At 31.6% G+C, this 14,817-nt stretch overlaps 2 protein-coding genes across 2 annotated transcripts; both read left to right on the forward strand.

Annotated features, from left to right (window-relative positions):
- The first annotated feature begins 6,285 nt into the window (after positions 1-6,285).
- LOC148760559 (F-box/kelch-repeat protein At3g06240-like) lies at positions 6,286-7,293 on the forward strand. The gene has a single exon (XM_088810531.1). The coding sequence runs from the start codon at positions 6,286-6,288 to the stop codon at positions 7,291-7,293; it is 1,008 nt and encodes a 335-aa protein (XP_088666657.1).
- Positions 7,294-12,253: 4,960 nt separating this feature from the next.
- Positions 12,254-13,345, forward strand: LOC18587347 (F-box/kelch-repeat protein At3g06240-like). Its single transcript, XM_088810532.1, has one exon. The coding sequence runs from the start codon at positions 12,254-12,256 to the stop codon at positions 13,343-13,345; it is 1,092 nt and encodes a 363-aa protein (XP_088666658.1).
- The last annotated feature ends 1,472 nt before the right edge of the window (positions 13,346-14,817 follow it).

A 14,817-nucleotide genomic window follows, 5' to 3' on the forward strand; every position in this document is an offset into this window, starting at 1 on the left:
AACCACTGTTCATCTTATCCATCTAAAGTATTTTTACAATCGTTTTTATGATTTTAAGAATATTGAACCCAAATGAATTTTTTGTTCTATGACTAGTAATCGATTTAAGGAATAAGGTTTATGAATTATTTTACAATTCAATAATGTTTTTGAAAATGAGAGTATGTGGAGACCAACCTTTGATGTTGCCTATATATTTAAGTTTACGTACCAATGTTTGGAATTGATGATTTATGAACTGATACGTGATGACATATGTGGCTGGGTTTTTGAGTTGTGAAATATATAAACTGTTGTTTTCCTTTGACAGGTTGGGTAGTATTATGTTAGCCACGTTATGCTGTCAAAATTTTATTGATTGGTGGGTTATTTAATTAGCCACTACAGTAGGCGGGTTTCCGTGGACAAGTCTATTAGAGGGGCACGGTAAACCCCGTTATATTTACCTTAGAATGAGAGGCACGGAGGATATCTCCTAAGGTACGATAGAGTTCACTTCACGTTGAACCACCACTTGAGGATGAACTCTGCCAACTCCAAGGGATGGCTAAATTATGTTTTTATGAGTAATTGTTAACTTAATAACCTTGATGGATCCGGTTGAATGCCTCGGCCAAGGTATCACCGAGTATGATTTTTGGCACGAGCCAAGTTTTTGAGAAAATTATAAGTCGAGATGTGTATTATAATGAAATGTGTTGTTTTATATATATGATTTGAAACAAGTACAAAATGTTGTGGATTATGGTATGATGAAAAGTTAACTGTCTCTATTTATTCGGCTTTAGATATTAATGACGGACTTTGTTTACTCACTGAGTTTATGAAAACTCACCCTTTCTTTTTTTTAACCATTTTAGGTTCAGGATAATCTGTACGCAGTCGATTTCATCAAGGATCTCTTTTGGACTTACTTCCTTGGAAATCGTAGGTCTACATTCTAGCACACTTTTGGTTATCTCGGAGTCCATATGCCACTATAGGATAATTTTGAATACCTGGTTTACTGTATCACTATGTGTATGAATTTATTTTGTTCTCACACTATAAAATTATTTATGCATAGTTCTATAAAAATTATTTTATAAGAAAATGGAATATATTATAGAATATTTTTATTTAGTCTAATTAGCCAACTTTTCACTCCAAATGGATGATTTAGATTATAAAAATTTATTTTTAATCGAAAATGGATATCTTTCTACCATACGTTGTATTTTTATCAGGTTTCAAAATTTTTAGGTAAAAATGACCAAAATACCCCTGTGTGGTCAAAATTTTATTTTGATTGTTTTCGATCTAAAATAGTTTATATTCTCTCAAAACTCGATATTTAGTAACTATTGCTCACAGGGAAAGTGGAAAACTGATGCAAGAGCCTTGCGAGATTTCGGTTGACATACCGGGTAATGAATATTTATCGAGACTTCGCGGTGGTTGTCATGGGCTCGAAGGGAGTGCCGGGTTGTGACACCATCTTCCACCCCATGGCCGGCCAAACCAGCAAGAAGAGAGGGAAAACAAAAAACAAAACCCTAGAGAGAGAAAATCAAAGAAAAAGTGTGAATTAAATTGAAATTAAGTGAAAAAGGTGAGATTTTTTCTATTAAGCTTGAGTTTTCTTATTTCCAAGCATTTCTGCTTATTTTCCATGATTAAATTGCATGTTTTCATGGTGATTTAATGGCTGGTCCTATGGGTCTAGAGAGAGAAAATTGTTGGATTGATTTGATTTTGATATATGTTAGTGTTTAGTGTTAGTTTAGCATGTTAGTAAACAAAATATGTAGAAAAACATTCATTTTTCCCATTACCTAGCCTTAGCTGAATTTTCAAGTCAATGGTGAGGAAGAATGTGATGTTATTTTAAGTTATTTGATTATGAAATCATGGTTTTTGATATGGAAATTAATGAATTATGGAAAGAAAATCAAGTAGGAAAAATTGTGACAATGATGCACCATTTTGGCCGAATTTTTCCAAGAAGGAAAATGAATGTGGCTTTGCTGATTTTTGGGTTATTTGGCTGGACATTGGTGATTTGAAGCATTAGAAAGAGAAATGGGATCAATTGGAGCTAATTGGATGCGTATTTCAATTTATCGGGTAAAAGATCGAAATAGGTCAATACGGTGTTTAGGCAAAATTTAGACCTTTTGCATTTCATACCATGCATTAGTGATCTAAATTAGTTATTTCAATTTAAGGGCAACGTAGTAAATTTCTTGATTTTATACTGTGTCAAGGTGGTGTGCCCTTCGACAAAGGCAAGGAAATTACGCCTAAGAATCACTAAGCTGAGTACACCCGAAATCTGAACTTTTGAAACCTGTGAGTAAACCTATTATCGTCTAAATTATCTAGAGTAGTTTTTATTCAATTTTGTGATTTGTGAAAATTATTTTAAATGATGAATTTCTTGTTTTATGAGAAAAATATGAATTTATAAAATAAATGGAATTGTAAAATAAATTGAAATGTTTATAAATTGATTTGAAAATAGAATGTTGGATTTGAAAATTTGAGTAATTGGAGACCATGTGATTTATTGTAAATTATGATTTGAATTAAATGGCTTGTGATAAATTGGCATGATTGGTTGAATTTATACTTGTGTTGAAAAATATGAACTGTCTGTTTTGCCTTGATAAATTGGTTAGTAATGTAATTGCCATGCTATGCCATTGAAATTTGATCAATTGGTGGATTAAAGATTAGCTACTACAGTGGCGGGGTTCCGTGGACCAATCTATTAGAGGGGCATGGTAAACTCTTTTATATTCTCACCTCGGTCGTAGAGGGGCGTAGGGTATCTCTTGAGGTGGGCTTTTTGAGTGCACTTCACGTTAACTACCACATGAAGTGAGACTCAGTCAACGCCAATGAACGACTATTTTTTTTAAATAAAAACAAGTTTTATGATTATATAAAATTTTTCACAGCCTTGGCGGACTCGGTTGGATACTCCTGGTCCAGGTGTCCCCGAGTATAGGATTTGGCATCAGTTAAGTTTTGAGAAATTCACAAGCCATATTGATTATTTGGTTGAAATGAATATTCGTGTTGTGAGAAATTTGCTGAAATAAATTATTTTTAATTATCTCCCTTTACTCGCCTTTAGATTATTTAGATGGTGTTTGTTTACTCACTGAGATTTTATAATCTCACCCTTTTTTTTTATCTCATCATTTCAGGCCGAGTTAGCCTGTAGATAGCAGACATCGTCGAGAACTATAGTTGGCCTTACTACTTCAAAAACTGTAGGTTTATTGTCTTTACTACTTTTATTCATTTGTGGGCCCACGTTGCATTGTAAATTAAATTTCATACTTTGGTTTTCCGTATTATAGTTTGTATAAATATATTTAACTTTTACGCTACTACAAATCATTTTCAAAATACTCTATAAATATTAATTTGTAAGAAAATAGAATATTTTGTCGAATATTTTTATTTTATGGTTATAATTCCATTTTAAATCACGTTTTAGACATTCAAATTTAATTTCGATTTCAAAATATGCATTTCTCGCTTAAGTACTACATTTTGGTCGAATTTGAAATTTTTTACGAAAAATGACCAAAATACCCCTGTGAAGTGAAATTTATTTTTCCACTATTTTAAATCGAAAAAAGGCTTAAAAGCCTCTAAAATACGACATTTGGCAACGATTAACCACAGGGGAGATAAGAAACTAATATGAAAGCCTTGTGAGGTCTCGATATGGTATTCGGGGGATGAGTACCTATCGAGACATCGCGGCGGTTGTCACGGACTCAAGGATGGTTCTGGGTCGTGACAGGTTAAACTTACATTGTCGGTGTAAAAATTGACAAATGAGAAAAGATTTATGCTGACCAATTATTCAAAGTCATATTGGAAGGAAACAAACACATTTTCTACTAGCTAGTTTGTTGCTTTCAATTATGGAATATAGTTTTGGATATGGACGTTCACTAACCTATAGACCTTAGTTTTTTTTGCTTTCTTTTGGGACTTTGGTATTGATGCTATTCCCATCTTTAAACATCATATAACTATGACGTTTTCAGCTGGACGGAGAGATATTTCTTTCTATCAAACAAAACTTCTCTAGGGGGAAACTAGTTTTTATGCCATATAAGCTAATAGCCTATTTCTATAATTTTTTTTTGGTGAGGGGGGGGTGTGGTGGATGAGTTTATCCTGTTCTTCTTTCCCACTACAGTGAGTCAACAAAGTATACCTTTTCCCCACTATAAAACGAGGTACCAGGCATAGCTTTATCTGCCACAAATCATCTCTTAATTTCCCTCTCTTTTTAACATAAACATAGTATCCCTTTCGGTATTCAATTTTGTTTTTTTTTTCTTTTTTCTGCTTTGGTTTGCTAGAGGGGCTGTAGTAACCTATAATTATATGAAATCTGCGTAAGAGCGTTTAACTCAATGATAGGTGCATATATTACCTACCATTAAGTTAGCTGTTCAGATGCTTATCGATCAATTCTTAAAGATTAATTAACATAATAAGTGTGAAATGGAGTAGCCAATTCATGCTTTATTACAGGTTTATTACTAGAAAAAATTTCTGGTACAAAAACATCAGAAAGAAAATCAACTGATTAGGTTACCTGAAATAGAATGTGAAGTTCAATTGATGGAGCCATGTAGAAGGCTGCTGGGAGCGAGTTATATAAAGACACCCCTAGATATCTTAGAGATTGAATGTCAAGTATGAATGAAAGATTTATAGTTAAAGTAGCATATTTCTCTTTTTAAGAAATTTATTGAAATTAATAAACAAAATTGTTTTTCTATTTAGTACTAACTTTGTTTGACACACACTATGTATTGTTTTTTATTGTAATTTTCTTTAACACAAACACTTCTTATTATTTTTAATATTAAATGGAATATTTAAGTATAAATACAATACCTTTCTTTTAACTGGCTTAATTTTACTATCATACCTTTAATTCGGAAGCGAATTTGGCCTAATTGTCAAAAATATTTCAAAATAAATATTCACAATTTTAAAAATATTTATTTTAAAAGATTTTTAAATTTTTATCTATACAGATTAATTGAGTGTTCTGTTAAAGCATATAAATAGTCTATGCTGACACTACATCAAATGTACACTTATTTATTCTATTGTTGGTTCAAATTTATCAATAATTTTTCCATTGACCTAATTTTGTTACTATAATTTTAATTTTGAAACAAGTTTGATTGAATTGTTGAGAAATAGTTAATAAAATATTTAGTTGAAAGTTGTTTTATAATCTCAAAAAATAATTGAAGATAACTCGATAGAAGAAAAAACTCCAATTCCACGAATCCTCTAGCAATAATATTCCCTTCAAAACCATTAAAAAAATCAATCATTTTCAAATTTTGTGTCAGCTTTTGCCTTTTCAATAAACCACGCCATTTTTTCCAATTAAAAGATTAATAATAAATTTGAACTACCGACATAGACCTTATTTTCTAATACTATTTCCTTTATCTATAAATATATATATAATTTTAATTAGTTGCTTCCTCGAAGAAGTAACATTTTAAAGAAAATGAGATAGAATTTGAAGTTTCCTAGTGGTATAAATCTAATTTAAATAAAGTGATAACAAAAAATAGTTAACTTAATATATAATTTTGCACATTCAAACCACCAAAGCAGATTGCTATTCCCAAAAATGCCAGCAAATTAAATTTGACTAATAAGAGTATATTATTACATTTGATTTGAATATTTAATTTAATGATAAATATATATTTTTATATTTAAAAAGATATAATTTTAAAATTTTTTATTTTTGAAACTAAAGAGAAAAAAATTATAACCCATTGTGAAGAATCGAGATTCGTCTCTAAGTTCACCTGAAATAATGTTTTCTTAAAATCCCATTCACAGATCATATATATATTTTATTTTTAAATTTATGAATTAAAATATCTCATTTACCACATTCTATTCAATTTTAGTTGTATACAATATTTATAAAGCTCTAACATATCCATGAAATTTATTTAAATTAATAAAACATTTATTTTTCTATTTATTTATTTATCAACCTAATGATTATGCAAAGTAATAGTAACTTTGTTTGACACAAACACTTATTAAATTGAGCATTTAAATGTAAATACAATTCTCTTAACTATTCCGTCAATAAAGTTTGCCTTGCGGCATCATCTTTGTTTGTTGTTGACGTATTCTTTGAGTTGTTGCAAACGCAGAGATCTTGCCTTTGAAGTCTTAATCCTTTGTTTCGGATAAAGAACGAAAAATTGTTCCATGTCGATGCCAATTACCGACAAGGAATTGCCAGAAACCTTAGTGATGGAAATCCTTTTGAGGCTTCCCGTTAAATCTCTAATGAGATTCAAGTGTGTTTGCAAATCTTGGTGCTCTTCTTTCCAAACCTCCTATTTTATCACCAACCATAAAAACGACAACCTCAATCTCCTCTTCAAGGGTTTTTTCGGGGGTTTTAAGGTCCCTCACCTCTCCCTACTTTCAACTGAAACAGAAAGTAAGAAACATGGTGGACCTAATGTCGAGTTTAATTTGAAAATCAAAGAAAATATCCGTATGCCTGTCTCTATCTGCAGCGGCAGTAGGTCACGACTCACAGTGTCTGGTGTATGTAATGGCTTGCTTTGTTTGCATGATGGTTATAGGATTAACCTTTGGAATCCTTCCACGAGAGAAGTTAAGCATCTTCCTGAATCAACTATCTCTCTTCCTCCTTCCGTAGATAGTACTTATTTTTATTGCATGGGGCTCGGGTTTGATCGTAAGTCAGATGACTACAAGGTTTTAGTGAATGTTGTTAATCGTGTCCACGATGAAGAGAGAATTATCGCGTTCAAATATATAAGTCAAATTCATTTATACAGCCTAAGTACAGAATCTTGGAGAGAAATTCCTCATCCTAAGGTCTCTTTTGATCGTCTTAAGTATTTGTTTAACATTTACATAAATGGAATTTGCCATTGGCCAGCGTTTGATGATAGTGGTGATCTAATTCTTTCTTTTGACGTGGCTGAAGAAGTTTTCTCGACATCATGCCTGCCGAATTTCGGTATGTCTAAGGCTGAGTGTTTTTGGTATATAGCTTCCTTCAATGAAGCTCTTGCTACAATTGTTCATCCAATAAGAGCCATGGAAAAATGCTATGACATTTGGGTCTTGAATGGATATTTATGGACTAAACAACTTACAATTGGGCCTATTCTTGGAGTTGGGAGGCCGTTGGGATTTTGGAAGAATGGAGAATTGTTTCTGGAAAGTGATAATAAAAAATAGTTAACTTAATATATAATTTCGCACATTCAAACCACCAAAGTAGATCGCTATTCCCAAATGTGCCAACAAATTAATTTGATTAATAAGGTATATTATTCACATTTGATTTGAATATTTAATTTAATGATAAATATATATTTTTTATATTTAAAAGATATAATATTAAAATTTTTATTTTGAAACTAAAGAGAAAAAAAATTATAACCCATTGCGAAGAATCAAGATTTGTCTCTAAGTTCATCTGAAAGAATGTTTTCTAAAAACCTCATTCATGGATCATAAATATATTTTATTTTTAAATTTAGGAGTTAAAACCTCTCATTTACCACATTCTATTCCATTTTAGTTGTATAAAATATTTATAATGCCCTAACATATTCATGAAATTTATTTAAATTAATAAAAAAAATACTTTTCTATTTATTTTTTTACCAACCTAATGATTATGTAAAGTAATAGTAACTTTGTTTGACACAAACACTTATTAAATTGAGTGTTTAAATGTAAATACAATTTTGTGAATAAAGTTTGCCTTGCGGCATACCTTTATTAAATTTTAGTTCTTTGAGTTGCTTCAGGCTTAGAGATCTTGCCTTTGAAGTCTTAATCCTTTGTTTTAGATAAAGAAGGAAGAATTGCTCCATGTCGATGCCAATTATCGACAAGGAATTGCCAGAAATCCTAGTGATGGAAATCCTTTTGAGGCTTCCTGTTAAATCTCTGATAAGATTTAAGTGCGTTTGCAAATCCTGGAGCTTTTCTTTTCAAATTCCCTATTTTATCACCAACCATAAAAATGACAACCTTAATCTCCTCTTCAAGGATTTTAGGATCTCTCACTTCTCCCTGCTTTCAACTGAAACAAAAATTAAGAGACATGGTGGACCTGATGCCGAGTTTAATCTGAAAGTCAAAGAAAATATCCATATGCTTGTCTCCATCTGTAATAGTAGTAGGTCATGACTCACAGTGTCTGGAGTACGTAATGGCTTGCTTTGTTTGCAGGATGGTTATAGGATTACCCTTTGAAATCCTTTCACGAGAGAAGTTAAGCTTCTTCTTAAGTCAACTATCTCACTTCCTCCTTCCGTAGAGAGTACTTATTTTCATTGCATGGGGTTTGGGTTTGATCCTAAGTCAGATGACTACAAGGTTTTAGTGAATGTTATTAATCGTGTCCACAATGAAGAGAGAATTATCTCGTTCAAATATATAAATCAAATTCATTTATACAGCCTAAGTACAGATTCTTGGAGAGAAATTTCTCACCCTAAGGTCCTTTTTTATGGTCTTCATCATTTGTTTATCACTTACATAAACGGAACTTGCCATTACATAAATGGAATTTGCCATTGGCTAGCATTTGGTGATAGTGGTGATCTGATCCTTTCTTTTGACATGGTTGAAGAAGTTTTCTCAACATCACGACTGCCAAATTTTGGTATGTCTAGGGCTGCGTGTTTTTGGTATATAGCTTCCTTCAATGAAGCTCTTGCTATAATTGTTCATCCAAGAAGAGGCATGGAAAAATGCTATGACATATGGGTCTTGAATGGATATTTATGGACTAAACTACTTACAGTTGGGCCTATTCTTGGAGTTGGGAGGCCGTTGGTGTCACGACCCGATACTCCCCCCGAGCCCGTGACAACAGTCGCGGTACACTGATAGACATTTATTTCTCGGAATGCCAACCGGGATCTCGCAAGACTTAATATTAGTATCTCATTTCCCCCGTGAGTAATCGTTGTCGACAATCATGTTCTATAAGATTTCAAACTGTTTTCAACTCAAAACAAATAAATAGTAATTTTCATCTCACAGGGGTATTTTAGTCATTTTTTCTCAAAAATTTTGAAACCTGATAAAATGTAATATACGAGTACAAAACATATAATTCATAATCCAAAGTGAGTTTTAAAGTCTAAAATCTTCATTTAAAACGAAATTTTGATTATTTGGGTATAATAAGAAAATAAAGAAATATTAAGTAAAATATTATATTTTATCATAAAACAATATTTTTAAAGTTATACATAAATAATTTTTGTAGCATAAAAGTTAAATAAATTCATACATACTGTAATACAATAAGCCAAAGTAGAAATTCTAACAAAAAATACTGCCTCCTAGTGTGTTACATTTTTTTGTCCATTTTATTTTTTCCTTACTAAATAGTCAAAAAGAAAAGATGATTATATAATTTAAAGGATACTTTCGCTTTTTACATCTTCTCTCTCCTTCACCAATTTTTTCTTCAGATTGCATCATCAAGGTGGAGTCTAACTCAAGTCCATTTCATATGTCAAAAAATGTCCAATTAATTGAACATACTAAAATAACAAAATAAAAAACAAAACAAAAAAGAAATGAAACAAAATTATATGACATTTCAAAGGTTTTTATTTCTGGGGAATCAGTTTCAAAATTAACTTCCAAAATTATACACACATTAAATTCCAAAATTGTTAAACCAGCCAGTGATTAATAAGTTTAAAAAAGTAAAAGTAAAATAAAATAAAAATTCAAGCCAAAGAAAAACTACTTCCCAATCCATTCCGTTTTTTTAATCCATCCTATCCTGACTAAACAGCAAAAACGAAAAATTATACACCCATTGCAGAACCCCAACTACACATCATTGCATTCATTGAATCCATTGCATCATCGTGCTATGCTACGATTTATTAATATCTTTGTATAATTTAGTGGGTTAAAATTTAATTACATATTATATATATACTTTACTAGAAAAATCTATATAAGAAGAATTTGGAGATTCTCTTGTAAATGTTTCTTATGAACATGTTAAGCACATGGCCATTATGGTGCTAAAAGTGAATGTCCATTTCCAAAAATATAAACGAATATTATGTGTGGTGAATATTCAATTCTAACACTAGGAGTCAAGGTTCAATCTGTGGACACCATTTACTTTGTTAGGTTTCTGAGATGCATTCACTAATTGATGCTTTAAATCAAGAGATATATTCTTGTATGCATAATATTCGTTTGTATGAAAGGCAGGAAAAAAAAAATCAACATTTCAAACTAGTGAGGGATTGTTAGATAATTTGTTAATGTTGGTATTTGGACTCTAGGAAAAAAAGCAATAAGCAATTAATTTTATTATTCTAATTTTTGAATTAAATAATAAAATGTTATTTATGAAAAGTGCTCATTGATGAAAAGTCATGACTATAGAGTTAGAAAAAAGTTCCCTTATTAAATATAATTTTTGAGTAGTTATATTCTGAAAGGAAACAACTATTTGAAAAGTTACATTATAAAATACAACAGCTCTTTATCTTAAAAGACGCATATGTTGGCTTATTATATAAACAATGTTCTTACATTGCAATTTTTACAATTCTGATAAGTGTGTTGTATTCTGAAGATTTCTGAAGTTTTTTCTTTCTTATCAAATATTTCTAACAGCACCCACATTGTCTCCAAGGAAAACTACATTTACAAGGTAACAACTCTTTCTTCCATTTGTTTGCATGATTTTCATATTTTTTTCATGATTCCATGTGTTTTAAAAGTTCTGTGTCTGGAAAGTCCTTACAATTTCACACCTTCACTTCTTGGAAGTTCCAATGAATCATTCTCTGCTTTGCGAACCAAGAATGATATTGCAAAGGTCTTTTTTCATTTTAATTTATCGATACTTGAACTATTCTTGGTGTTCTTGTATTGCTTTCAATGTTCTCAGTTAACATGCAGTCATTTGCATGCCTTTACTTTTTTCACAAAGAAACATGCAGCCTCAAATCCTAAGGAACTATGCCAATTTGGTTTTCTTCACTCTTGATGTTATTGTTTTTCTTTTCTCTTTCCTTTTTTTGGTTGAATCATTTTTCTTTGATCATGAGGAAACTTGTTGTTTAATGTTCTTGAACTGTTACTGTTATCTCTTTTAGTTGAATTCCCTGGAAGGTTATTGCTACTGATACCATTGTTGTTAGTATAATAGGTAGTTGATTATGTTCTATATTGCTATGTGTGAGACTGAAATATCAAAAACTAATCTTAAGGTTTGATATATTTGATGACAGACAGAAACCTTTGATCTCCTGATCTTATGATATTACATAAGATCAATTTTTTTTAACTTAACCAAATATAGTGTCATGTGTATATATCAAGCATTTTCTAGATCAAATTATCTTTCTATTGTAAACATAATTATTATAATTTTTAATTTTTTAAGTTTGATTTACAGATTATTATCCTTCTTTGAGAACCTTTCACACGTAGCTTTATGATTTTCAATTTGCAAGAGCATGGGGTCTTTGTGCTTCTATGATAGTATTCTTCAAATCTTGTCTCCCAATACACTAAATAGTAGTAACATGACATTACAAGATAATGGGGTTTTCAAATCTTTAAAGTATTTGCTGATGAAGAAACTGGACAAATTCACCAGTTCTTTGAACATGGAACTGGACTTGGAGTTTAACTAGCTAGATATCCAAACTACAAATGAGTTTGCTTTCAATCATTTTTCTTTCAGATTGTTTCAAGTGTTCCTTAAAATGAAAATCCATGGTTCTATGAAAAAGATAGATTAAACTTAGCCTAATTGGAAAAGGATTCCATTATAAGAAATAAAGAGTGTCACATCAAAAATATTATGCTCCTATGCTTTGATGGACCCCTGGCTTGACAAAAGTTTCTTGTCGGATATCTCTCAATTTCCCTAATTAATTTATTTTTAAGTGTTAATTTTTTATTATTGAATTGAATATTTAAGTGTAAATTCGTCTATTTCTCACATTGAATTTTTTCTCCAGTTAGCTTATGAGCCTTAATGAAAAGTAGAGGGTTTCAAACCTTCTTATTTCCTGAATAAAGTTTGCATGGCGGCGTGATCTTTGTTGGTTGTTGATGTATCCTTTGAGTTGAAGTCTTCAAGTCTTAATCTTTTGTTTCAGAAAAAAAAACGAAGAACTGCTCCATGTCGATGCCAAGTACTGACAAGCAATTACCAGAAACCCTTGTGATGGAAATCCTTTTGAAGCTTCCCATTAAATCCTTAGTGAGATTTAAGTGTGTTCGCAAATCCTGGTGCTCTTCTTTTCAAACCTCCTATTTTATCACCAACTATAAAAACAACAATCTCAATCTCCTCGTCAAGCATATTGAAAATGTCCCTCGCTTATCCCTGTTTTCAACTGAAACAGAAATTAAAAAACATGGTGGATCTGGTGTTGAGCTTAATCTAAAAGACAAAAAGAATATCCCTATGCCTGTCTCTATTAGTAATAGTGCACCAATCACGATGTTTGGTCCATGCAATGGCTTACTTTGTTTGGATGATGGTTGTGGGATTACCCTTTGGAATCCTTCTATGAGAGAAGTTAAGGTTGTTCCTAAATCCAGTATCTCACGGCCTGCTTCTGCATATTGCACTTATTTTTCTTGCATTGGGTTTGGGTTTGATAGCAAGTCAGATGATTACAAGATTTTAGACAAGGTTACTCACCGTTTCCAGTCAGAATCCACACATCAAATTCATTTATACAGCCTCAATACGAATTCGTGGAGAGAAATTCCTCATCCTAACTTCCGAATTAATCCTGTAATGTTTAACACTTACATAAACGGTATTTACTATTGGCAAGTGGTTGGTGGTGATGATGGTAGTTATCTGATCATTTCTTTCAACATGGCTGAAGAAGTTTTCTCGACAATACCCTTTCCGAATTTTGGTATGTCTAAGGCCGAATGTTGGTGGAGTTTTGCTTCCTTTAATAAAGCTCTTGCTACAATTGTTCGTCCAAGGGAAGGCATGGGAAATAGTTGTGACATATGGGTCTTGAATGGATATTTATGGACTAAACAACTTACAATTGGGCCTATTCTTGGAGATTGGAGGCCGTTAGCATTGTGGAAGAATGGAGAATTATTGTTGAAAAGTGAAAACAGTAAACTAGTTATGTTTGATCTCAGCACTGGTAAGCTTCAGGAATTTGAAATCCACATGCCTAAGTACACAACGCATCTAGTTGTTTATGCTGAAAGCATTGTTCCAATCAGGAGAAAATGACAGTACGAGGAAAATGAAACTCGTAAAGTGCACTTGTAAGCAGGCTTCAAAAACATGAGTAGTGTTCAATGCGTTTATTGTGTTTATTAAATGATACTGATTTTGATTGTAAAATTAAAATATGTTTCCTTTTGTACTAGAAAAGGGATATCTTTGTTGATTTTGATTAAAAATTTCTCCTTTTTTTTTGCCAAGGCATGAGAAAAAGTAGTCTGCTTCTTCAAAGATTCAGAGTAAACAACACTTTATATGGCTATCCTGGCCCCTGTGAGCTCCAACAAAGAGATTGACAGTTTGGTAAACCAAGAATAATAAAGAAAATCTCTGGGAAAGCTCCTCGAATCTCACTTTAAAGCCGCGAAGAAGCATGATGAACAACAATTAAAGGTGCAAACTTAATTTACTATTGAACAATGATAAATTTGATTGCAGTTTATTTTCATGTGTCTCATCGCCTGATTTCATAAAATTTTTTGTTTGCATACATAGCCTTTAAGTAAATTGTTTATTAGTTTCACAAGCTATAATTACTGTGTCCAACAAGATACACAGGAAGCTATAATAGACCAGGATTTATTATTTCATAATAAATTTTCTTGTGTTGCAATTGCTGACAAGACTAATATATATATATGCTTTTCATTTTAGGATAAATTATGCGATTACTTGAAAAATATTTAATAAAATATTCAGTTGGAAGTTGTTAAAACCCACTTCATGATCGATCATAAATATATTTTATTTTAAAATTTATAAATTAAAACTTCTCATTTATCACATTCTACTGAATTTTAGTTGTGTACAATATTTATAAAACTCTAGCATATCCATCAAACAGAGTCCTATCCAATTCATCAAAAACCACTAATCTTAATCCAAATGTACCTACTTATTCATCAAATTAACAACTAATTCTAAACCTGATGCCAAAACATACATCATCAATGGGAAATATATTTTGCCATTTCCTCATCAAACACAAATCCAAAATCAGAGCCCATGCCCATAGAATCATTCAGCTATCCCCTATTTTCCTTTACCTTTCAACTTTGCTCGGATTCCCGATCATGAAAACTCAAAAAACTTCAACAAAAGCAAATCCTACAATTGCCGAATGCTGGAACTAGCTTCTTTAAACAATCAATTTACCTTCCTAAGGGACATGGGATGCACCCATTGCAGAACCCCAACTGCACATCATTGCATTCAAGACAATTTAGTTTACCAAGTCTCTTTAGCTTTTTCCTGATATAGTCTGATGTCTCGCATTAATTAATGCTGTAAATATGATGTAGAACTAGAAGATTGCCCAGCCAATAGGGATTGTGGCAATGGCCCATTAAATTTGCTGTAAATATGATGAACTTCCTGGGAATTTTTACTTTAAAGTTGGTGAAATTGTCTCTTAAGTTCCTTGTTAAACAAGGATGTATTGTTAGAGTTCATAAATATTAGCAGTATTAATTAAAGTA

Source organism: Theobroma cacao, chromosome 10 (assembly GCF_053813885.1).
Source record: "Theobroma cacao isolate CCN51 chromosome 10, ASM5381388v1, whole genome shotgun sequence".
Classification (NCBI taxonomy): domain Eukaryota; kingdom Viridiplantae; phylum Streptophyta; class Magnoliopsida; order Malvales; family Malvaceae; genus Theobroma; species Theobroma cacao.

Coding starts and splice junctions, on each gene's coding strand:
- LOC148760559 (XM_088810531.1), top strand. CDS start 6,286: ATGCCAATTACCGACAAGGAATTGCCAGAAACCTTAGTGATGGAAATC.
- LOC18587347 (XM_088810532.1), top strand. CDS start 12,254: ATGTCGATGCCAAGTACTGACAAGCAATTACCAGAAACCCTTGTGATG.